The following is a 25,173-nucleotide window of genomic DNA, read 5'->3' on the forward strand; positions in this document are numbered from 1 at the left end:
CTCATTTAGTATGACTCAATTTGAGTGAGTCTATTCTGAGCTTTTCGCTCAATGAGCTTTATTCTAAAACGGCAATTTTCCACTGGTACACCCAGCATCCAGTTTTATAGCCTAGGAATTTTGCCTCAGCCTTCAGTCGGGTTATTCGTTTAAACTGACATGCATGTGTTTTTTCGCTGCGTTCATAAAAAATTAAAAAACAAATTAAATTTTGTCAGAAATTATTCTGTTGTATCGGTCGTGTAGTGCCGCGTTTTCCATTCCCAGTGATCTTGCGCGCCTGGTGTCATATCGTTTTTGTGGGGACCGTGTCTATCTGGTTGGTCGCGGCGGCTGGAGGTGTTAGCTGCTTCAGCTGCCTGTCCACGCTGTTGGCCGTCTAAGTTGGACACGGGCCCTTCTTTTCAGCGGTATTTCGCTAGTGCTGGTGGGAATACGTGGGTGTGTGTGCGTGGCTCTGCACTGACCCACACCTCCAGTCAAATTGGTAATATATATCCTCTTATACTAACACTATATTAATGAATCCGATTTCTCAGGATCTAAATAAAGAACTTTGCTGCACACCTCTCATGTTTGGCTGTTTTGAGGCCCTTTTTCTGCCTGCTGTCACTGCTTTTATATAAATCTGCGCCCTCTTGTGGGAAACTTTGCTTCTGGATAGTGCCGCAACGCGGGACACTTTTTATATATATTGATCGTCTGCCTGAACACGTCATGTAGTGGAAATGGGCTAATCAATGTGTGATGCTATCTCCATAAACTCTATGATAATGCAGAGTAAATATACAACGCTTCATTACTGTCAAAATTCATTTATTTAATACAATTCACATAACAAATTCATTACATTTACATCACATTATATAAATAATATAAATCCTAATACAACACACATTTAAATAAGTAACTGGCTATATAACTTTCTATTTTATTTTATAATTCACTAATTAATCTGGCTTATTTAATGCATTACATTTATTTACAAAAGCCCAAGTGGGCAACTAATTCATAAACGCCGTTCAGGCCATAAATTACTACTTAAATATTATAACATAAATTTTTTAGAACATTCAATATAACAATTTATTTCATTTAAATTATCAAATAATACACATAATTAATCATACATCATATCATCATATTAGTAAACAACGTACACTCATCTTTACCACCACACTTATTTCTATCATGTTTACAAAAGCCCAAATGGGCAACTAATTCACAAACGCCGTTCAGGCCATAAATTACTATTCATATATTATAACATAAATCTTTTAGAAACTATCAATATAACAAATTATTTCATTTAATTATCAAATAATACAACAAATTTAATTATATGACGCACCATCACACCAGTAAACAACGTATATCCATCTTTACCACCACACTTATTACTACCATGCCGTCTTTTCACCATCACCTATATTTCCTTTTTACACCTAACTAATTATATTTTATAATTACTGCCGATAAACCACTTCGTTATGGATTGGCCTAACCTGTATCTGGCTCTGGATTATGGACTGGTACCCGCTCGTCTCCTGACATGATGTTTTTTATGCTCGCTTGCTGCCTGGATTTGGCTACGTTTCGTGCTGGATTTGCGTGTGGCTTTCGCATACAACTACGTCTCTTTACCTTCCGACCCTGGAATATTTGATATCGCCGTCCTGTTTCTTTTGGCTTCATGGATCGACCACACTCCATGTATAGGATTCATACATGCTCTCTTGCAACAACGTTTTGTATATTTTAGACCTTGGAGTCAACATATTCTTCAGACATGATGCTGTTCCTGCAACGTAAATATAAACTCGTTAAAATCGTCTGCGCATAAATCACACATATAAATAATTCTATTAATCAAAAAACATTCATATTTTATAATATACATACTCTCAATTAATACATAATACTTTCATCAATTTTTACTTAATATCAATAATCATAATACCAATCACAACATTAAGCCATATAACTCTTGTTTTTTCACTTTATAATTTATTAATACATAGCCCATAATCCATAATAACACATTTCATAAATATTAGAATTCCTTATGACATACAACAATACAATTAACTTATTAATACTAAATCAACATATACAGATGCATTTCAACATACATTTGAAAATACACACTGGTTATGGATTTCCATTTATACACCACATCATATTCCAAATTTCATCAATACACATTTTATCGCATTCATCGCCCCTATATATGGTTACATATTCATCGCTACACATTACTATTTATACATCATCATTCACGGCACTTCTCATCTATACATTCAACATTATAACTAATGACTTCTTTTTATCACTACTGTCTTCATGGTCCCTGGATTTGCACCTCCAGTTTCTCTCGGCTGGCACCCCACTGGTGCGCATCTCCATGCCCGTTCCTGGGATTCATTTGGCTGCGCCCACGCCTGCCACATAAACGCTTTCCATGGTACTACTGGATCTTCACAGCAGCTACATCTACAACTACACTATTCATACTTATATTTACTATTTAAGATTATTATTGTCATACGTTTAAGCCCACTAAAATGTCTAGTTCTTAGCTTTTTGTTACACAAAATGAATTAACTTAAAACTTATAATTTCCATTTTGAAAAGAAATCTTTGAAAATATTGTTAATAATCATAATTCGCTTTATTTTGAAATCCCTTTATATTATAATTTATAACTTGAATTCAATTCTTAAATTTTCTCTCATTATTATTGTTATTAATCTATTTTTCATCATATATTCTTATTACTTTTACCTTTATACATTGTTTGCTATTCCTCATTAGGATTAATTACACTTAGATTTAATTTATATACCTGTAAAAACAACAACAGCCACACCACAACATCTACTCCTGGTACCCCCTTGAGGGAGGGGGTGCCTCACTTACTCGCTTCGGCTTTTCACCGCAATTCCCTCCACTCATTCAAACGGGAAGGATCAAGGCAGTAATTTTTTGTCGTCACCTCCTTTAACTGCACTGCTGGCTGGATTTGGGATTAGTTCTAAGTTTAGTTTAAGTAAAGTTGTACCCATTTTCTGGCTATGTGCGCCATAATAAAATATATATATATGAAAAAAAAACATATTAATTTATGTATGTTGCCCTTCTTTAATTCTACATGCTACTATTACAACTAAATCAGCTACTGCATAAAGTATGCTGTCATTATATATTTCATATTGCACAATAATACTGTGCTCATAATATCTGCATACATGCGCTATGCGTTCATATACCATGTACGCACAGCGCATACTGACCTGCCCTAATTCATAATGCTGATCTACAAGCAAAATAACTTCCTTCACACACGCTTGTGTAGGTCGTTCCCCTTTTCATAAGCTTTTGAATCTCTTATACGTCCGCTCTCAGTTGATTCTCTCTGGGTGCTCTATTTCTGTCCTCCTCACCAATATATCGTCGCTCTCCTCTCACAATTATAAGCCAGGGCTTATATTTTTTCTTTTTTCATGCTTCGGCTAATATTTTATAAATAACTTTGTAATCTATGATTCAAATAATTCAGTTTATTTTTCAATTAAATTTCTATTTATTTATCGTCTCCACTTATTGACTCTCTTTTTCATACAATAAATTTCTCGCAATTGCACAATACAAATTCTAATTTTAACTGCCGTTTAGCTTTTTCTTTTGCTTTGAATTAAATCATATTGCTGCCCTGCTTACTCTTATGCGTCCCGTGCACTGCCGACGTCATTTCGGCCATACGCGTCATGCGCTTGTGCAGCACGGCAGCATATCAGCTGTAAAAATTCTTCACCCCCCCTTTTGTACCTATTTCTTCGTTGGCTAATATGCTATTTTATTGTGGTTTATGTTCCTGGACTGGCATATTAACTGTGCACGATATGTTCTAGTCGGGAACTTTTCTAACAATTACCTGCTATTAGCTATATGTTTTTTCTTGTCTAATTGTTCTTCTTATTATTATGCTGCGATTTTACTGTCAATGTTTTTCGGCAAGCAGCCTGCCTGTGTCGGAAACTTTTTCTTACATGAATCTAATAAGAACATTTTTGGTTAATTTCCAACGATTTACTAGAGCAACTTGTTACAAATTTTTCATAAATAAACTGATTTTCCCTATTATTTAACTTTAAATATTGAGATTTATACTTCATTCCTTATATTAATTGTTATATTAAATCAGATTCAATTCAATTTGCTCTATGGCCATTTGGAGGTCATTTTAGTGCTAAGGAGGACCCAGATCCGTGTATGGTAATTTATTTTACTTTAGATACAGCTGGATTCTGGATCCCCCTTGGCCATTCTTTACCACTGTGGGCGGTCGTGCTGACTTGTGCTCTAATATGCTGCTTCGTTCAGCGATATAATTGAGCGCTTTTTGCCACTGCTGCTCAAACCAAACATTTTTTCCTGGGTCTGTATTCTGTCTATCACTGTTAATTAACATTTATGCTCTCCTTCCCCTTTTTATCTTTCTTTATAATGTTTCTCCTGTTTCTTTACTCATGAGAATCAAAATCGTTCCAAGCCTTACTAAGCTGCTACTCATTCAGTATGACTCAATTTGAGTGAGTCTGTTTCTGAGCTTTTTCGCTCAATGAGCTTTATTCTAAAACGGCAATTTTCCACTGGTACACCCAGCACCCAGTTTTATAGCCTAGGAATTTTGCCTCAACCTTCAGTCGGGTTATTCGTTTAAACTGACATGCATGTGTTTTTTCGCTGCGTTCATAAAAAATTAAAAAACAAATTAAATTTTGTCAGAAATTATTCTGTTGTATCGGTCGTGTAGTGCCGCGTTTTCCATTCCCAGTGATCTTGCGCGCCTGGTGTCATATCGTTTTTGTGGGGACCGTGTCTATCTGGTTGGTCGCGGCGGCTGGAGGTGTTAGCTGCTTGAGCTGCCTGTCCACGCTGTTGGCCGTCTAAGTTGGCCACGTGTCCCTTTTTCAGCGGTATTTCGCTAGTGTTGGTAGGACTACGTGGGCGTGTGCCGCGTGACTGTACTGCACCGCCATTTTGACCTTCAAGTGTCTTGACCTTTATTTGTCCTGACCTTTGCTCGTCTTGACTCATATCCGTCTTGACCTTGACCTTCATTTGGTCCGATTTATCTTATTCATCATTCATTTTCATTGATTTTTTCACAGTTTTGAATAAAATAATTTGCATTTGGCCGTTTTTGTGCGTTGGTTGCCGGCGTGAGTGGATTTTTCTTCTGCCTGGTTTTTTCTGGCTGCGACGATTTTTGGCTGCTGCAGTTTGCGAGTATTGGGGTATCTTCCTCCTCGAGGATTTTGTCTGGTGTTTCTTGCTGCAGCGACCATATTTCTGCGCGTGCTCGAGCTCGGTTTGGGATTTTTCGTCTTGCGCGGATGACTTTTTGACGCTGGATTTGTGCCTTGATGTAAATTCTGGTCAGTTTTCGCTTTTGCAATTTTATTTTATATCACGAATAGCTCGACTCTAAACACTAAAGTTCATAATTTTTTCTCTATTTAACATGAATCAAGATAAATCTATTTCAACCACTCCCAAGCCCAAGAGAAGCCCCAAGGGGTCTGCTCTGGTGACTTCAAACGTGCTCTTGCGTCCTGCAAAGGGCTCTCCAAATTCATCTTCTCCTAAGGAGGCCACTGGGAAAAACGAACCTGCGAATTCTACTCCCAAAACGAGTTTTCGCCCTATTGTTAACACTACTACTGTTGTGCGTCGTTCGGGTGAATTCCATGCACCTGTACAACCGTACAATCCAACAGTTGCTGAGGCGGCAAACTCAGGAAGCAGTACGGCATCGCTATACAAGCGTGCTACTGCATCCCACACATCGCCTAAAACAAGGAGAATTCGTTCTAGTGCTGCTGTACGAAGCACCTCTGCTTCGGCTAGGGCTGCCCAGCACGACCACTTAAGACCCGATGTTCAGGATCTTTCCAGATCTGATCTTATCGAACTGGATTCCAACGAGGAGGAGATTGATAGTGATTCCTTATGTATGGAAGGCGCGAGTGCTCTTCCCGTTTCACCGCCGAATCAACAAAATACCGCTCAGAATGTTGTTGCCGAGCCCGTTCCCTTGCAGTCTGATGACTTGGAAACCCAGGGTAAGCCAAATTCTCCCATTATTTTCACTGGAAAACCTCCTCCCATCCAAGCAGAATGTGAGGATGCCACTGCTTTTTTAGTCGCTTTGTCTGAAACAGTATCACCGTCCCAATTCTTTTTAAAAATGGGTACTTCTGGTAATATTTGGATACATGCCAAAATCCCTGAAGATTATAGGGCAATTATTCATTTTCTGGACACTAATAACTTCTGTTATCACACTCATCAGCCGAAAGAGCTTAGGCCCCTTCGGGTTTACATCAGAGGATTGCCTCGTGCTACTGATACCGATTTTATTAAAAGTTCCCTTACAGCCGAAGGCTTTGACATTGTGGGAGTTCACAATCCCACCTTTATTGATAAAAGGAAGTCTGATCCAGCAGTTAAATATTCTCCAAACGCCTTCTTCGTTAATTTATTAAACACACCTAATAACGAGAGAATTTTTCAAATTAAAAACATTGGCAACTTCATTGTGCGTGTCGAGGCAACAATGAAAAACCTCGACATACCACAATGTAAGCGCTGCCAACGATTTCAACATACTGCAAGATTTTGTAGACACTCCCCCAGATGTGTAAAATGTGGAAATGAACACTGGTCATCCACCTGCACTAAAGAATTTGACACTCCTCCTACGTGCGCAAATTGCAAAGGCACACATACTGCAAATTTTTCTGGCTGCCCAGTTCTTGCTGCTGTCAAGGCCAGGCGAAATAAGGTTCACCAGCTTCCTGCTAGAACACGAGCAATGCAAATTGCCTCTATGCCTTTTGATGAGGCCAATTTTCCTACTTTGACTGATCCGTCAAATGCCAGACAAAAGCCACAAGCTGCAGATGGGTCTTTCAACACACAATTTAAAAATTTTGTTGGAAAGAATCCCTCTTCTGCTACTCCTCATCACTTGACTACAAATGCGTCATCAATAGAAGCGAATTCCAGAAAAACTGGCGCACAACCCAAGTCTTACGCTGACAGAGTTCGTTCCTTCAGCGCTAAAAACGTTCTTGCGGATATTCCACATCAAATGAGTGGGGAAAAGTTCCCAAGAATATTGGGCAAAACTGTCAATAATTTTCCACTGCCTAAAACGGCTCTAACAATACAGAATCCTTCTATTTACAATCGAAATGACGCCTTTCATATTTCATCACACACTTCCAACTTACTAAATCTTCCTGACACAGATTTCAGGATTTTTGTTTCAGACAGCATTCAAAATATGCAACTCCAAATTGCTTCCTTTCATACTCAATTAACGGCCTCCCTTACCAGGATGGAGCAGCTCGTTTTTTCTTTAAATAATTCCAATGAATGAATCAATTAGATTATCAATTTGGAATGCTAACGGCATTCGTCGCAAACTTCGTGACATAGAACTCTTTCTCACTACTAATAAGATAGATATAATGTTAATTTCGGAGACTAAACTCTCCCCTAATATTCAATTTTCTATTCCTGGTTATAGTTTTTTATTCGCATATAATCCCAACTCTCGTTCTGCTGCTGGCGGCTCAGCAATCATTATATCAAATAGAATTCCTTTTCAGCCTCTACCTCCAATTTCTGTAGAGCATTCTCACACCTGCCGTATGGTAATAAACACATATATTGGTCTTGTCACCATTGCCGCCTGTTATTGGCCACCAAATCAGTCGGTGTCACAATCCTTTTATACTTCGCTTTTTAGCCAGCTTGGTGATAAATTTCTTATAGGCGGTGATTGGAACGCCAAGCACCGCTTATGGGGAAATTTTAGAAGATGCCCACGTGGTGTAGCCTTGGCTGATGTGATTCTGTCCTCGGACACACTAAATATTCTCTCTACAGCGGAACCCACCCATTTTCCTCGTAGTGGGTACACGCCGTCAGTTTTAGACTTTGCAGTGACCCGCAATATTCCATATTCTTTAATGGATATTTCCAGAAATTTTGATTTAACTAGTGACCATCTTCCACTCGTTATCTCTCTTAAATGTGGTCTGTCCGACATTTCTCTCCCTTCGAGTCCTCTTTCGGCTGTAAGTTCCAGGTTATTTACCAAAAATACCAACATTTCACAATTTAAAACTCTCCTTAATAATTGTACCCATTTAAATATGGATGTTAATACTACTGATGACATAGACGACGCAATAGATCTATTTACATCCAAAATTCGATCTTGTGCTATCGCAGCCACACCGACCAATAGTCCTTATTCCGCCCACCGCTCATTTTATCGGCCGCCTTTAAAAGCCGAAGCCCTTGAGCTAGCTCGCCTTAAACGGCAGCTTAGGAAATTGTATAATCGAACTCGTTCTCCTATTCACAAAGCAGATTGGCTTTACGTTTCACGCATTCTCACCAACTTTCTTCGTCGTACTCGTTCTGCACATTTTAATTTTATTTTGCAAAATGCTGACCCGTCTAAAAAAGGCGGTTTCAATTTGTGGCGTGCCACTAAACTTATTAAAACTCAACCTCATATGGTTGCTCCTATTAAAAATGAGCAAGGAAACTGGTGTATTACACCTTTAGAAGTTGCTGAAACATTTGCAAACGAACTAGAATCGCGTTTCACGCCTCTAGATTTCGCCTCTGCTTCTCAAATTCAACGAGTATCTGATGCACTTGCTGACAACGTCACTGAAACTGACCCTCCTACTCCCATTCGACATGTTAGTCCGTCCGAGATAAAAAGTCATATTGCCAGCTTGAAAATCAAAAAAGCACCTGGCCTAGATAACATTACAAACTTCATTTTGCGCTGCTTGCCTGAAAGGGCCATTATGTTTCTAGTAAAAATTTTTAATATCATGCTGCGTCTGCGTTATTTTCCGAAAAGCTGGAAATGCGCAGCAGTAAGCATGATTCCAAAATCTGGCCGATCACTCAGCCAGGTTAAAGATTATAGACCTATCAGCCTATTATCTGCCCTGTCCAAGTTATTTGAAATTGTCATTTCCGTCCGCTTACAGGATATTCTTGATACAAATGAAATAATTCCTGATCATCAGTTTGGATTCCGTAAGGACCATAGTACTATTCAGCAAGTTCATCGGATTGTTTACCATATTCAGACTACATTTGATTATGACCAGTTTACCTCTGCGGTTTTCCTAGATATCGAACAAGCATTTGATCGTGTGTGGCACAACGGTCTCCTTTTCAAACTTAAATCTATATTGCCCCAATATTTATATGAGCTTTTTGTCTCCTACCTCACAAATCGCTCCTTTTGTGTAAAGGAGAGAGGCACTTTTTCATCTATTCGTCAAATTCGAGCAGGTGTTCCGCAGGGAAGCATTTTAGCGCCAACACTATATAACATTTTTGTAAGCGATATGCCAACCCCTATATCGCCTAAATTTACCCGCAGCAGGTCGCTTATTGCAACATATGCAGACGACACTGCTATCTTATTCAGCGATATAAACGCATCAGTGTGTACCGATCAAATGAATAGGTATTTGATCAGATTTTCAACTTGGGCAAAATCCTGGAACATCAAAGTTAATGGTAGAAAATCTTCCCACATAACTTTTACTAGGCGTAACTGCAGAATGCCTGATGTCAGATTGGATAATGTGGTTATTCCTTCAAAATCAATAGTTAAATACTTAGGTATAAATATCGACAAAAAATTACTTTGGAGTAGCCATATTAATTCCATTAAGGCCTCACTCATATCTAAAGTTCGCAAGTATAACTGGCTATTAAATTCACGCTCCCGACTCAGTGTTCGTAACAAATTACTTATTTACAATCAAATTATTGCACCATCTTTCAAATACGGCATTGAACTCTGGGGCTGTGCCGCTGACGTACACATACGTATAATACAAATTATACAAAATAAGACCTTACGCCTATGTACGAACGCCACCCCGTTCGTAAGAAATGCAGACATTCATTCCGCCTTCAATATCGCCTCTGTTTGGGATCAAATTAACATTCATGCCTCTAGATATCATGATAGACTTCGATCTCATGATAATGTACTGGTACGGGCATTATCCCGTGCAGGAGGAACACTTTTTATAGGCGGTATTCCACCAATTCGGTATCGCCCTAAAGATCTTTCAAACAGAGTTCCTCCACCAAATGTTTTTTAATATTTTAAATCAACATATACTTTCACAATTTGGTAGTCATTCTTATTTTCTACCTTGTACACAAATTTTTTCTTACTTATATTTCATTTATAAAAATTTTTTGTTCTATTCACACTTAAATTCATCATCTACTCCTCATAGTAAATATATTTAATCAAATCATATTAATATATGTATATTGCCCTTCACCTACAATATGCTACTACTATAACTAAACCAGCTACTACACAAAGTATGCTGGTCTTAGTAGTATTTATGTTGCACAGCAACACTACGCCCAGTACCTTTTTATACATGCGCTATACCTATTCACACCATGCACACACAGCGCATACACAGCGCATACTGACCTGCCCTAATTCACAATGCTGATTTATATGCAAAAGAAACTTCCTTCACACACGCTTGTGTAGGTCGTTCCCCTTTTCATATGCTTTTGAATCTCTTATGCTCGCTCTCAGTTGATTCTCTCTGGGTGCTCTGTTTCTGTCCTCCTCATTAATGTATTGTTGCTCTCCTTTCACCATTATAAGCAGGGCTTTTATTTTTCTTTATTCATGCTTCGGCTATTATTTTATCAAAATACTGTAATTTTTTAATTCTAATAATTCAATTTACCTTTAATTAAATTCTAAATAATTATCGTCTTCATTTATTAGCTTTCTTTTTCATACATTAAATTTTTCGCAATGCACAATACAAATGCACAATACAAATGCTATTATTAGTCTCGCTGCTTAGCTTTTTCTTTTTGCTTTGAATTAATTTATACTGCTGCCCTGCTTACTCTTATGCGTCCCGAGCACTGCCGACGTCATTTCGGCCATACGCGTCACGCGCTATTGCAGCACGGCAGCATATCAGCTGTAAATTCTTCACCCCCCCTTTTGTACGTATTTATTCATTAGCTTATATTATATTATTATTGTGGGTTACCCTCCTGCACTGCATCTTAACTGTGCACGATAGGTTCCATTTATAAAAATTTTCTAATAATTATCTGTTATTTAAAAAAAAAAATTATAAATATTAAATAAAATAAGTAAGGAACTTATTATTCATTTTTCATACTTATTCCTACTTAATCAAAACATATTAATTTATGTATGTTGCCCTTCCTTAATTCTACATGCTACTATTACAACTAAATCAGCTACTGCATAAAGTATGCTGTCATTATATATTTCATATTGCACAATAATACTGTGCTCATAATATCTGCATACATGCGCTATGCGTTCATATACCATGTACGCACAGCGCATACTGACCTGCCCTAATTCATAATGCTGATCTACAAGCAAAATAACTTCCTTCACACACGCTTGTGTAGGTCGTTCCCCTTTTCATAAGCTTTTGAATCTCTTATACGTCCGCTCTCAGTTGATTCTCTCTGGGTGCTCTATTTCTGTCCTCCTCACCAATATATCGTCGCTCTCCTTTCACAATTATAAGCCAGGGCTTATATTTTTTCTTTTTTCATGCTTCGGCTAATATTTTATCAATAACTTAGTAATCTCTGATTCAAATAATTCAGTTTATTTTTCAATTAAATTTCTATTTATTTATCGTCTCCACTTATTGACTCTCTTTTTCATACAATAAATTTCTCGCAATTGCACAATACAAATTCTAATTTTAACTGCCGTTTAGCTTTTTCTTTTGCTTTGAATTAAATCATATTGCTGCCCTGCTTACTCTTATGCGTCCCGTGCACTGCCGACGTCATTTCGGCCATACGCGTCATGCGCTTGTGCAGCACGGCAGCATATCAGCTGTAAAAATTCTTCACCCCCCCTTTTGTACCTATTTCTTCGTTGGCTAATATGCTATTTTATTGTGGTTTATGTTCCTGGACTGGCATATTAACTGTGCACGATATGTCCTAGTCGGGAACTTTTCTAACAATTTACCTGCTATTAACCAAACGTTTTTTCCTGTCTAAATGTTCTTTTTATTATTATGCTGAGATTTTACTTTCCATGTTTTTCGGCAGCTGCTTGTCTGTGTCGGAAATTTTTCTTACTTGAATCATATACCAGCAAATCTAATAAGAACATTTTTGACTGATTTCCAATGATTCATAAGAGCAACATATAACCAATTTTTCATAAACAAACTGATTTTTCCCTATTATTTAACTTTAAATATTGAAATTTATATTACACTTCTCATACCAAATTGTTATATTAAATCAGATTAATTAAATTTGCTCTTTGGCCATCTTGGAGGTCATTTTAGTGCTAAGGGGGACCCAGATCCGTGTATGGTAATTTATTTTACTTTATATACAGCTGGATTCTGGATCCCCCTTGGCCATTCTTTACCACTGTGGGCGGTCGTGCTGACTTGTGCTCTAATATGCTGCTTCGATCAGCGATATAATTGAGCGCTTTTTGCCACTGCTGCTCAAACCAATCATTTTTTCCTGGGTCTGTATTTTGTCTATCACTGTTAATTAACATTTATGCTCTCCTTCCCCTTTTTATCTTTCTTTATAATGTTTCTCCTGTCTCTTTACTCATGAGAATCAAAATCGTTCCAAGCCTTACTAAGCTGCTACTCATTTAGTATGACTCAATTTGAGTGAGTCTATTCTGAGCTTTTCGCTCAATGAGCTTTATTCTAAAACGGCAATTTTCCACTGGTACACCCAGCATCCAGTTTTATAGCCTAGGAATTTTGCCTCAGCCTTCAGTCGGGTTATTCGTTTAAACTGACATGCATGTGTTTTTTCGCTGCGTTCATAAAAAATTAAAAAACAAATTAAATTTTGTCAGAAATTATTCTGTTGTATCGGTCGTGTAGTGCCGCGTTTTCCATTCCCAGTGATCTTGCGCGCCTGGTGTCATATCGTTTTTGTGGGGACCGTGTCTATCTGGTTGGTCGCGGCGGCTGGAGGTGTTAGCTGCTTCAGCTGCCTGTCCACGCTGTTGGCCGTCTAAGTTGGACACGGGCCCTTCTTTTCAGCGGTATTTCGCTAGTGCTGGTGGGAATACGTGGGTGTGTGTGCGTGGCTCTGCACTGACCCACACCTCCAGTCAAATTGGTAATATATATCCTCTTATACTAACACTATATTAATGAATCCGATTTCTCAGGATCTAAATAAAGAACTTTGCTGCACACCTCTCATGTTTGGCTGTTTTGAGGCCCTTTTTCTGCCTGCTGTCACTGCTTTTATATAAATCTGCGCCCTCTTGTGGGAAACTTTGCTTCTGGATAGTGCCGCAACGCGGGACACTTTTTATATATATTGATCGTCTGCCTGAACACGTCATGTAGTGGAAATGGGCTAATCAATGTGTGATGCTATCTCCATAAACTCTATGATAATGCAGAGTAAATATACAACGCTTCATTACTGTCAAAATTCATTTATTTAATACAATTCACATAACAAATTCATTACATTTACATCACATTATATAAATAATATAAATCCTAATACAACACACATTTAAATAAGTAACTGGCTATATAACTTTCTATTTTATTTTATAATTCACTAATTAATCTGGCTTATTTAATGCATTACATTTATTTACAAAAGCCCAAGTGGGCAACTAATTCATAAACGCCGTTCAGGCCATAAATTACTACTTAAATATTATAACATAAATTTTTTAGAACATTCAATATAACAATTTATTTCATTTAAATTATCAAATAATACACATAATTAATCATACATCATATCATCATATTAGTAAACAACGTACACTCATCTTTACCACCACACTTATTTCTATCATGTTTACAAAAGCCCAAATGGGCAACTAATTCACAAACGCCGTTCAGGCCATAAATTACTATTCATATATTATAACATAAATCTTTTAGAAACTATCAATATAACAAATTATTTCATTTAATTATCAAATAATACAACAAATTTAATTATATGACGCACCATCACACCAGTAAACAACGTATATCCATCTTACCACCACACTTATTACTACCATGCCGTCTTTTCACCATCACCTATATTTCCTTTTTACACCTAACTAATTATATTTTATAATTACTGCCGATAAACCACTTCGTTATGGATTGGCCTAACCTGTATCTGGCTCTGGATTATGGACTGGTACCCGCTCGTCTCCTGACATGATGTTTTTTATGCTCGCTTGCTGCCTGGATTTGGCTACGTTTCGTGCTGGATTTGCGTGTGGCTTTCGCATACAACTACGTCTCTTTACCTTCCGACCCTGGAATATTTGATATCGCCGTCCTGTTTCTTTTGGCTTCATGGATCGACCACACTCCATGTATAGGATTCATACATGCTCTCTTGCAACAACGTTTTGTATATTTTAGACCTTGGAGTCAACATATTCTTCAGACATGATGCTGTTCCTGCAACGTAAATATAAACTCGTTAAAATCGTCTGCGCATAAATCACACATATAAATAATTCTATTAATCAAAAAACATTCATATTTTATAATATACATACTCTCAATTAATACATAATACTTTCATCAATTTTTACTTAATATCAATAATCATAATACCAATCACAACATTAAGCCATATAACTCTTGTTTTTTCACTTTATAATTTATTAATACATAGCCCATAATCCATAATAACACATTTCATAAATATTAGAATTCCTTATGACATACAACAATACAATTAACTTATTAATACTAAATCAACATATACAGATGCATTTCAACATACATTTGAAAATACACACTGGTTATGGATTTCCATTTATACACCACATCATATTCCAAATTTCATCAATACACATTTTATCGCATTCATCGCCCCTATATATGGTTACATATTCATCGCTACACATTACTATTTATACATCATCATTCACGGCACTTCTCATCTATACATTCAACATTATAACTAATGACTTCTTTTTATCACTACTGTCTTCATGGTCCCTGGATTTGCACCTCCAGTTTCTCTCGGCTGGCACCCCACTGGTGCGCATCTCCATGCCCGTTCCTGGGATTCATTTGGCTGCGCCCACGCCTGCCACATAAACGCTTTCCATGGTACTACTGGATCTTCACAGCAGCTACATCTACAACTACACTATTCATACTTATATTTACTATTTAAGATTATTATTGTCATACGTTTAAGCCCACTAAAATGTCTAGTTCTTAGCTTTTTGTTACACAAAATGAATTAACTTAAAACTTATAATTTCCATTTTGAAAAGAAATCTTTGAAAATATTGTTAATAATCATAATTCGCTTTATTTTGAAATCCCTTTATATTATAATTTATAACTTGAATTCAATTCTTAAATTTTCTCTCATTATTATTGTTATTAATCTATTTTTCATCATATATTCTTATTACTTTTACCTTTATACATTGTTTGCTATTCCTCATTAGGATTAATTACACTTAGATTTAATTTATATACCTGTAAAAACAACAACAGCCACACCACAACATCTACTCCTGGTACCCCCTTGAGGGAGGGGGTGCCTCACTTACTCGCTTCGGCTTTTCACCGCAATTCCCTCCACTCATTCAAACGGGAAGGATCAAGGCAGTAATTTTTTGTCGTCACCTCCTTTAACTGCACTGCTGGCTGGATTTGGGATTAGTTCTAAGTTTAGTTTAAGTAAAGTTGTACCCATTTTCTGGCTATGTGCGCCATAATAAAATATATATATAAAAAAAAAAAAAAAAAAAATTATGCTCTCCTTCCCCTTTTTATCTTTCTTTATAATGTTTCTCCTGTCTCTTTACTCATGAGAATCAAAATCGTTCCAAGCCTTACTAAGCTGCTACTCATTTAGTATGACTCAATTTGAGTGAGTCTATTCTGAGCTTTTCGCTCAATGAGCTTTATTCTAAAACGGCAATTTTCCACTGGTACACCCAGCATCCAGTTTTATAGCCTAGGAATTTTGCCTCAACCTTCAGTCGGGTTATTCGTTTAAACTGACATGCATGTGTTTTTTCGCTGCGTTCATAAAAAATTAAAAAACAAATTAAATTTTGTCAGAAATTATTCTGTTGTATCGGTCGTGTAGTGCCGCGTTTTCCATTCCCAGTGATCTTGCGCGCCTGGTGTCATATCGTTTTTGTGGGGACCGTGTCTATCTGGTTGGTCGCGGCGGCTGGAGGTGTTAGCTGCTTGAGCTGCCTGTCCACGCTGTTGGCCGTTTAAGTTGGCCACGTGTCCCTTTTTCAGCGGTATTTCGCTAGTGTTGGTAGGACTACGTGGGCGTGTGCCGCGTGACTGTACTGCACCGCCATCTTGACCTTCAAGTGTCTTGACCTTTGTTTGTCCTGACCTTTGCTTGTCTTGACTCATACTCGTCTTGACCTTGACCTTCATTTGGTCCGATTTATCTTATTCATCATTCATTTTTATTGATTTCTTCACAGTTTTTGAACAAAATAATTTGCATTTGGCCATTTTTGTGCGTTGGTTGCCTGCGTACATGAGTTTTCTTCTGCCTGGTTTTTTCTGGCTGCGACGATTTTTGGCTGCTGCAGTTTGTGAGTATTGAGGTATTTTCCTCCTCGAGGACTGTGTCTGGTGTTTCTTGCTGCAGCGACCATATTTCTGCGCGTGCTCGAGCTCGGTTTTGGATTTTTCGTCTTGCGCGGGTGACTTTTTGACGCTGGATTTGTGCCTCGATGTAAATTCTGGTCAGTTTTTGCTTTTGCAATTTTATTTTATTACCACGAATAACTCGACTCAAAACACTAAAGTTCATAATTTTTCTTTATTTATTTAACATGAATCAAGATAAATCTAATTCAACCACTCCAAAGCCCAAGAGAAGCCCCAAGGGGTCCGCTCTGGTGACTTCTAATGTGCTCTTGCGTCCCGCAAAGGGCTCTCCAAACTCATCTTCTTCTAAGGAGGCCACTGGGAAAAACGAACCTGCGAATTCTACTCCCAAAACGAGTTTTCGCCCCATTATAAATACTACTACTGTTGTGCGTCGTTCGGGTGAATTCCATGCACCTGTACAACCGTACAATCCAACAGTTGCTGAGGCGGCAAATTCAGGAAGCAGTACGGCATCGCTATACAAGCGTACTACTGCATCCCACACATCGCCTAAATCAAGGAGAATTCGTTCTAGTGCTGCTGTACGAAGCACCTCTGCTTCGGCAAGGGCTGCCCAGCATGACAATTTAAGACCCGATGTTCAGGATCTTTCCAGATCTGATCTTATCGAACTGGATTCCAACGAGGAGGAGATCGACAGTGACTCCTTATGTATGGAAGGCGCGAGTGCTCTTCCCGCTTCACCGCCGAACCAACAAAATACCAACCAGAATGTTGTTGCCGAGCCCGTTCCCTTGCAGTCTGGTGACTTGGAAACCCAGGGTAAGCCAAATTCTCCCATTATTTTCACTGGAAAACCCCCTCCCATTCAAGCAGAATGTGAGGATGCCACTGCTTTTTTAGTCGCTTTGTCTGAAACAGTATCACCGTCCCAATTCTTTTTAAAAATGGGCACTTCAGGTAATATTTGGATACATGCCAAAATCCCTGAAGATTATAGGGCAATTATTCACTTCCTGGACACAAATAACTTCTGTTACCACACTCATCAGCCGAAAGAGCTTAGGCCCCTTCGGGTTTACATCAGAGGATTGCCTCGTGCCACTAATACCGATTTCATTAAAAGTTCCCTTACAGCCGAAGGCTTTGACATTGTGGGAGTTCACAATCCCACCTTTATTGATAAAAGGAAGTCTGATCCAGCAGCTAAATATTCTCCAAACGCCTTCTTCGTTAATTTATTAAACACACCTAATAATGAGAGAATTTTTCAAATTAAAAATATTGGCAACTTCATTGTGCGTGTCGAGGCAACAATGAAAAACCTCGACATACCACAATGTAAGCGCTGCCAACGTTTTCAACATACTGCTAGATTTTGTAGACATTCCCCCAGATGTGTCAAATGCGGTAATGAACATTGGTCATCTACCTGCACTAAAGAATTTGACATTCCTCCTACGTGCGCAAATTGCAAAGGCACACATACTGCCAATTTTTCTGGCTGCCCAGTTCTTGCTGCTGTCAAGGCCAGGCGAAATAAGGTTCACCAGCTTCCTGCTCGAACACGAGCAATGCAAATTGCCTCTATGCCTTTTGATGAGGCCAATTTTCCCACTTTGACTGATCCATCAAATGCCAGGCAAAAGCCACAAGCTGCAGATGGGTCTTTCAATACGCAATTTAAAAATTTTGTTGGAAAGAATCCCTCTTCTGCTACTCCTCATCACCTGACCACAAATGCGTCATCAATAGTAGCGAATTCCAGAAAAACTGGCGCACAGCCCAAATCTTACGCTGATAGAGTTCGTTCCTTCAACGCTAAACATGATCTTGCGGATATTCCACATCAAATGCGTGGGGAAAAATTCCCAAGAATATTGGGCAAAACTGCCGATAATTTTCCACCGCCTAAAACGGCTCTTACATTACAAAATCCTACTATCCACAATCGAAATGACGCCCTACAAATTTCTTCTTACACTTCCAATTTACTAAATCTCCCTGACTCAGAATTCAGGATTTTTGTTTCAGACAGCTTTCAAAATATGCAACTCCAAATAGCTTCTTTTCAAACACAATTAACGGCCTCCCTTACAAGGATGGAGCAGCTCGTTTTTTCTTTAAATAATTCCAACGAATAAACTAATCAGATTGTCAATTTGGAATGCTAACTGCATTCGTTGCAAACTTTGAGTCATAGAACTCTCTCTCATTAATAATAAGATTCTCATATTGATATTTCACAATCTGGCAGTCATTCTTATTTTCTACCTTGTACACAAATTTTTTCTTACTTATATTTCATTTATAAAAAATTTTTTGTTCTATTCACACTTAAATTCATCATTTACTCCTCTTAGTAAATATATTTAATCAAATCATATTAATATATGTATATTGCCCTTCACCTAGAATATGCTACTACTATAACTAAACCAGCTACTACACAAAGTATGCTGGTCTTAGTAGTATTTATGTTGCACAGCAACACTACGCCCAGTACCTTTTTATACATGCGCTATACCTATTCACACCATGCACACACAGCGCATACACAGCGCATACTGACCTGCCCTAATTCACAATGCTGATTTATATGCAAAAGAAACTTCCTTCACACACGCTTGTGTAGGTCGTTCCCCTTTTCATATGCTTTTGAATCTCTTATGCTCGCTCTCAGTTGATTCTCTCTGGGTGCTCTGTTTCTGTCCTCCTCATTAATGTATTGTTGCTCTCCTTTCACCATTATAAGCAGGGCTTTTATTTTTCTTTATTCATGCTTCGGCTATTATTTTATCAAAATACTGTAATTTTTTAATTCTAATAATTCAATTTACCTTTAATTAAATTCTAAACAATTATCGTCTTCATTTATTAGCTTTCTTTTTCATACATTAAATTTTTCGCAATGCACAATACAAATGCACAATACAAATGCTATTATTAGTCTCGCTGCTTAGCTTTTTCTTTTTGCTTTGAATTAATTTATACTGCTGCCCTGCTTACTCTTATGCGTCCCGAGCACTGCCGACGTCATTTCGGCCATACGCGTCACGCGCTATTGCAGCACGGCAGCATATCAGCTGTAAATTCTTCACCCCCCCTTTTGTACGTATTTATTCATTAGCTTATATTATATTATTATTGTGGGTTACCCTCCTGCACTGCATCTTAACTGTGCACGATAGGTTCCATTTATAAAAATTTTCTAATAATTATCTGTTATTTAAAAAAAAATTATAAATATTAAATAAAATAAGTAAGGAACTTATTATTCATTTTTCATACTTATTCCTACTTAATCAAAACATATTAATTTATGTATGTTGCCCTTCTTTAATTCTACATGCTACTATTACAACTAAATCAGCTACTGCATAAAGTATGCTGTCATTATATATTTCATATTGCACAATAATACTGTGCTCATAATATCTGCATACATGCGCTATGCGTTCATATACCATGTACGCACAGCGCATACTGACCTGCCCTAATTCATAATGCTGATCTACAAGCAAAATAACTTCCTTCACACACGCTTGTGTAGGTCGTTCCCCTTTTCATAAGCTTTTGAATCTCTTATACGTCCGCTCTCAGTTGATTCTCTCTGGGTGCTCTATTTCTGTCCTCCTCACCAATATATCGTCGCTCTCCTCTCACAATTATAAGCCAGGGCTTATATTTTTTCTTTTTTCATGCTTCGGCTAATATTTTATAAATAACTTTGTAATCTATGATTCAAATAATTCAGTTTATTTTTCAATTAAATTTCTATTTATTTATCGTCTCCACTTATTGACTCTCTTTTTCATACAATAAATTTCTCGCAATTGCACAATACAAATTCTAATTTTAACTGCCGTTTAGCTTTTTCTTTTGCTTTGAATTAAATCATATTGCTGCCCTGCTTACTCTTATGCGTCCCGTGCACTGCCGACGTCATTTCGGCCATACGCGTCATGCGCTTGTGCAGCACGGCAGCATATCAGCTGTAAAAATTCTTCACCCCCCCTTTTGTACCTATTTCTTCGTTGGCTAATATGCTATTTTATTGTGGTTTATGTTCCTGGACTGGCATATTAACTGTGCACGATATGTTCTAGTCGGGAACTTTTCTAACAATTACCTGCTATTAGCTATATGTTTTTTCTTGTCTAATTGTTCTTCTTATTATTATGCTGCGATTTTACTGTCAATGTTTTTCGGCAAGCAGCCTGCCTGTGTCGGAAACTTTTTCTTACATGAATCTAATAAGAACATTTTTGGTTAATTTCCAACGATTTACTAGAGCAACTTGTTACAAATTTTTCATAAATAAACTGATTTTCCCTATTATTTAACTTTAAATATTGAGATTTATACTTCATTCCTTATATTAATTGTTATATTAAATCAGATTCAATTCAATTTGCTCTATGGCCATTTGGAGGTCATTTTAGTGCTAAGGAGGACCCAGATCCGTGTATGGTAATTTATTTTACTTTAGATACAGCTGGATTCTGGATCCCCCTTGGCCATTCTTTACCACTGTGGGCGGTCGTGCTGACTTGTGCTCTAATATGCTGCTTCGTTCAGCGATATAATTGAGCGCTTTTTGCCACTGCTGCTCAAACCAAACATTTTTTCCTGGGTCTGTATTCTGTCTATCACTGTTAATTAACATTTATGCTCTCCTTCCCCTTTTTATCTTTCTTTATAATGTTTCTCCTGTTTCTTTACTCATGAGAATCAAAATCGTTCCAAGCCTTACTAAGCTGCTACTCATTCAGTATGACTCAATTTGAGTGAGTCTGTTTCTGAGCTTTTTCGCTCAATGAGCTTTATTCTAAAACGGCAATTTTCCACTGGTACACCCAGCACCCAGTTTTATAGCCTAGGAATTTTGCCTCAACCTTCAGTCGGGTTATTCGTTTAAACTGACATGCATGTGTTTTTTCGCTGCGTTCATAAAAAATTAAAAAACAAATTAAATTTTGTCAGAAATTATTCTGTTGTATTGGTCGTGTAGTGCCGCGTTTTCCATTCCCAGTGATCTTGCGCGCCTGGTGTCATATCGTTTTTGTGGGGACCGTGTCTATCTGGTTGGTCGCGGCGGCTGGAGGTGTTAGCTGCTTGAGCTGCCTGTCCACGCTGTTGGCCGTCTAAGTTGGCCACATGTCCCCTCTTCTGCGGTATTTCGCTAGTGCTGGTGGGAATACGTGGGTGTGTGTGCGTGGCTCTGCACTGGCCCACACCTCCAGTCAAATTGGTAACATATCTCCTCTTTATACTAACAATATATTAATGAATCCGATTTCTCAGGGTCTAAATAAAGAACTTTGCTGCACACCTCTCTTGTTTGGCTGTTTGAGGCCTTTTTCTGCCTGCTGTTACTGCTTTTATATAAATCTGCGCCCTGGAGTACTTAATTCATATATCACGTCGACTGACCTATGCTTTATTGAGTGGAGCTTTGCTGCTGGATAGTGCCGCAACGCGGGACATTTTCTATATACATCTTGATTGTCTGCTTCAACATGTCCTGCACTGGAAATGGACTAATCAATATGTGATACTATCGCCATAAACTCTATGATAATGCAGAGTAAATATTCAACGCTTTATTCCTGTCTAAATCCATTTATTTTAATACAATTCACATAACAAATTCATTACACTTACATCACATTATATAAATAATATAAATCCTAATACAACACACATTTAATTAAATAACTGGCTATATAACTTTCTATTTTATTTTTATAATTCATTAATTAATCTGACTTATTTAATGCATTACATTTATTTACAAAGCCCATGTGGGCAACTAATTCATAAACGCCGTTCAGGCCATAAAATACTACTTAAATACTATAACATAAATTTTTTAGAACATTCAATATAACAATTTATTTCATTTAAATTATCAAATAATACACATAATTAATAATACATCACATCATCATACCAGTAAATAACGCACATTCATCTTTACCACCACACTTTTTATTACCATGTTACAAAAACCCAAATGGGCAACTAATTCACAAACGCCGTTCAGGCCATAAATTACTATTCTTATATTACAACATAAATTTTTTAGAAACTATCAATATACCAAATTATTTCATTTATTTATCAAATAATACACAAAACTAATTATATATCGCACCATCATACCAGTATACAACGCATATTCATCTTTACCACCACACTTATTACTACCATGCCGTCTTCTCACCATCACCTATACTTCCTATTTTACACCTAACTAATTATTTTGTATAATTACTGCCGGTAAACTACCTCGCTATGGATTGGCCCAACCTATGTCTGGCTCTGGATTATGGACTGGTACCCGCTCGTCTCCCGGCATGATGCTTTTATGCTCGCTTGCTGCCCGGATTTTGCTACGTTCTCGTGCTGGATTTGCGTGCTGCTTTCGAATGCAACGACGTCTCTGGACCTTCCGATCCTGGAATCTTTTAAATCGCCGTCCTGTCTCTCTTGGCTTCATGGACTATCACACTCCTTGTATAGGACTCATACATGCTCAAATTGCAATGATGTCTGGTATCCAATAGGCCTTGGATTCAACATACTTTTCTGACAAATTACTGTTCCTGCAACGTAAATATATACTTATTAAACCATTTTCACATAAATCACACATATAAATAATTTTATAAACCAAAAAACATTCATAAATTATAATACACATATACGCAATTAATACATACTACCTTCATCCAATATCATTTATCAATTATCTGTAATCACAATTCCAACCACAACATTAAGCCATATAACTCTTGTTTTTCACATTATAATTTATTAATACATAGCCCATAACTCATAGTAATACATTTCATAAATATTATATTCACCAAATTCCTTATAACATACAACAACAAATTAACTTATTAAATACCAATCAACAAAGACAGATGCATTTCAACATATATTCGAAAATACACATTGGTTATGGATTTCCATTTACACACCACATCATACTCCAAATTTCATCTACACACTTTACCGCATTCATCGCCCATATATATGGTTACATATTCATCGCTACACATTACTATTTACACATCATCATTCACGGCACTTCTCATCTATACATTCAACAATATAACTAATGACTTCTTTTTTATCATACTGCCATCATGGTCCATCCGGATTTGCACCTCCTGATTCTCTCGGCTGACATCACCATTTGGCACCCCACTGGTGCGCATCCTTCATGCCCGTTCCTGGGATTCGTTTTGGCTGCATCCACGCCTGCCACACAAACGCTTTCATTGGCACCACTGGATCTTCACAGCATCAACATTTACACACTATTCATACTTATATTTATTATTTAAGATTATTTTTGTCATACGTTTAAGCCCACTAAAACGTCTAATTCATAGCTTTTTGTTACACAAAATGAATTTACCCAAAATTTAAAAATTTCAATTTTGAAAAGAAAACTTTGAATATATTGTTATAATTTATACTTCACTTTATCTTGTAATCTCCTTATATTATAATTTACAACTTGAATTCAAATTTTTTAAATCTTTTCACATTATTATTGTTATAAATTTCATTTTTTCTTATTACTTCTACCTTTATACATTGTTTGTTATTCCTCATTAGAATTAATTACACTTAGATTTAATTTATGTACTTATAAAAACAACAACTGCCACACCACAATATCTACTCCTGGTACCCCCTTGAGGGAGGGGGTGCCTCACCTACTCGCTTCGGCTTTTCACCGCATTCCCTCCACTCATTCAAACGGGAAGGATCAAGACAGTAATTTTGTTGTCGTCACCTCCTTTGACTGCACTACCGGCTGGATTTGGGATTAGTTCTAAGTTTAGTTTAAGTAAAGTTGTACCCATTTTCTGGCTATGTGCGCCATAATAAAATATATATATATGAAAAAAAAAAAAAAAACAATATGCAAATTAAATGTTGCTAAAAAGTGCGTTCGTTCGAGAGAATCGACAACAAACAATTTACATTGTTTTTCGGCCGGCACAATGCCTTACAGTGGGAGTCTATTTCGCTGCCCACGTTTGTGCCCTTGCTGCTGGGAAAAAACCAATCTACACACTCAAAATGCCTCTATTCGAGCGCTTAATATTTTTTAAAATTGTACAAACATTAAATAAATTCGTAAACAAAATTTAAAATTGTTAAAAAGTGTCACAACTTTAATTTACAATTACACCGCCAGTCAAAATGGGACTCGGTCCCTTTGTGCCTATAAACATTAATAAAACAATGTTTAAAAATCTGCTGATTTATTTCGGCCGCTACCATCATACTTTGAAATAAATAATTTCTTAAAATACATTCGTGTTAATAACATATACTCGGTGCATTTGTCCACAGTTAACATCATATGTGCCTGCAGTTTCGCTTATACATTTTC

At 37.2% G+C, this 25,173-nt stretch overlaps 3 protein-coding genes across 7 annotated transcripts in view; all 3 read left to right on the forward strand.

The window, feature by feature from the left end:
• Positions 1 to 2,552, forward strand: part of LOC115629983 — an 18,037-nt gene extending 15,485 nt beyond the window's left edge. The window contains exons 4-6 of the mRNA XM_030526606.1: positions 540 to 780; positions 1,720 to 1,808; positions 2,369 to 2,552. Coding sequence (XP_030382466.1) covers positions 540 to 550 — 11 coding nt within the window. The 3' untranslated portion in view covers positions 551 to 780; positions 1,720 to 1,808; positions 2,369 to 2,552. The remainder of the gene's footprint in view (positions 1 to 539; positions 781 to 1,719; positions 1,809 to 2,368) is intronic.
• LOC115629984 lies at positions 1,790 to 15,342 on the forward strand. The gene is made up of 6 exons (XM_030526607.1): positions 1,790 to 1,808; positions 5,286 to 5,441; positions 5,538 to 6,128; positions 13,331 to 13,571; positions 14,510 to 14,598; positions 15,159 to 15,342. The coding sequence occupies exons 1-4, from the start codon at positions 1,790 to 1,792 to the stop codon at positions 13,339 to 13,341; spliced, it is 777 nt and encodes a 258-aa protein (XP_030382467.1). The 3' UTR covers positions 13,342 to 13,571; positions 14,510 to 14,598; positions 15,159 to 15,342.
• A 1,353-nt stretch (positions 15,343 to 16,695) lies between these two features.
• Positions 16,696 to 24,679, forward strand: LOC115629982. Of its 5 annotated transcripts, XR_003995967.1 has the most exons (4): positions 16,696 to 17,570; positions 22,056 to 22,338; positions 23,277 to 23,366; positions 24,067 to 24,672. XR_003995967.1 is itself a non-coding variant. In XM_030526604.1 (2 exons), the coding sequence occupies exons 1-2, from the start codon at positions 16,970 to 16,972 to the stop codon at positions 22,064 to 22,066; spliced, it is 612 nt and encodes a 203-aa protein (XP_030382464.1). In that variant the 5' UTR covers positions 16,696 to 16,969; the 3' UTR covers positions 22,067 to 24,668. The 5 variants fall into 5 exon arrangements, 1 of the variants encoding a protein (XP_030382464.1); XR_003995965.1 differs by having other exon boundaries at positions 22,056 to 23,366; positions 24,067 to 24,671; XR_003995966.1 differs by having other exon boundaries at positions 23,277 to 24,669.
• Positions 24,680 to 25,173: the final 494 nt, after the last annotated feature.

Source organism: Scaptodrosophila lebanonensis, unplaced genomic scaffold (assembly GCF_003285725.1).
Source record: "Scaptodrosophila lebanonensis strain 11010-0011.00,11010-0021.00 unplaced genomic scaffold, SlebRS2 tig00000195-arrow-arrow-pilon, whole genome shotgun sequence".
In the NCBI taxonomy this organism is placed as follows: domain Eukaryota; kingdom Metazoa; phylum Arthropoda; class Insecta; order Diptera; family Drosophilidae; genus Scaptodrosophila; species Scaptodrosophila lebanonensis.

Excerpts from the sequence above, each read along its gene's own strand:
- LOC115629984 (XM_030526607.1), top strand. Across the intron at positions 5,442-5,537 it reads GTGCCTTGATGTAAATTCTG|ATAAATCTATTTCAACCACT; the intron begins GTCAGTTTTCGC and ends ACATGAATCAAG.
- LOC115629982 (XM_030526604.1), top strand. The coding sequence starts at position 16,970 with ATGAATCAAGATAAATCTAATTCAACCACTCCAAAGCCCAAGAGAAGC.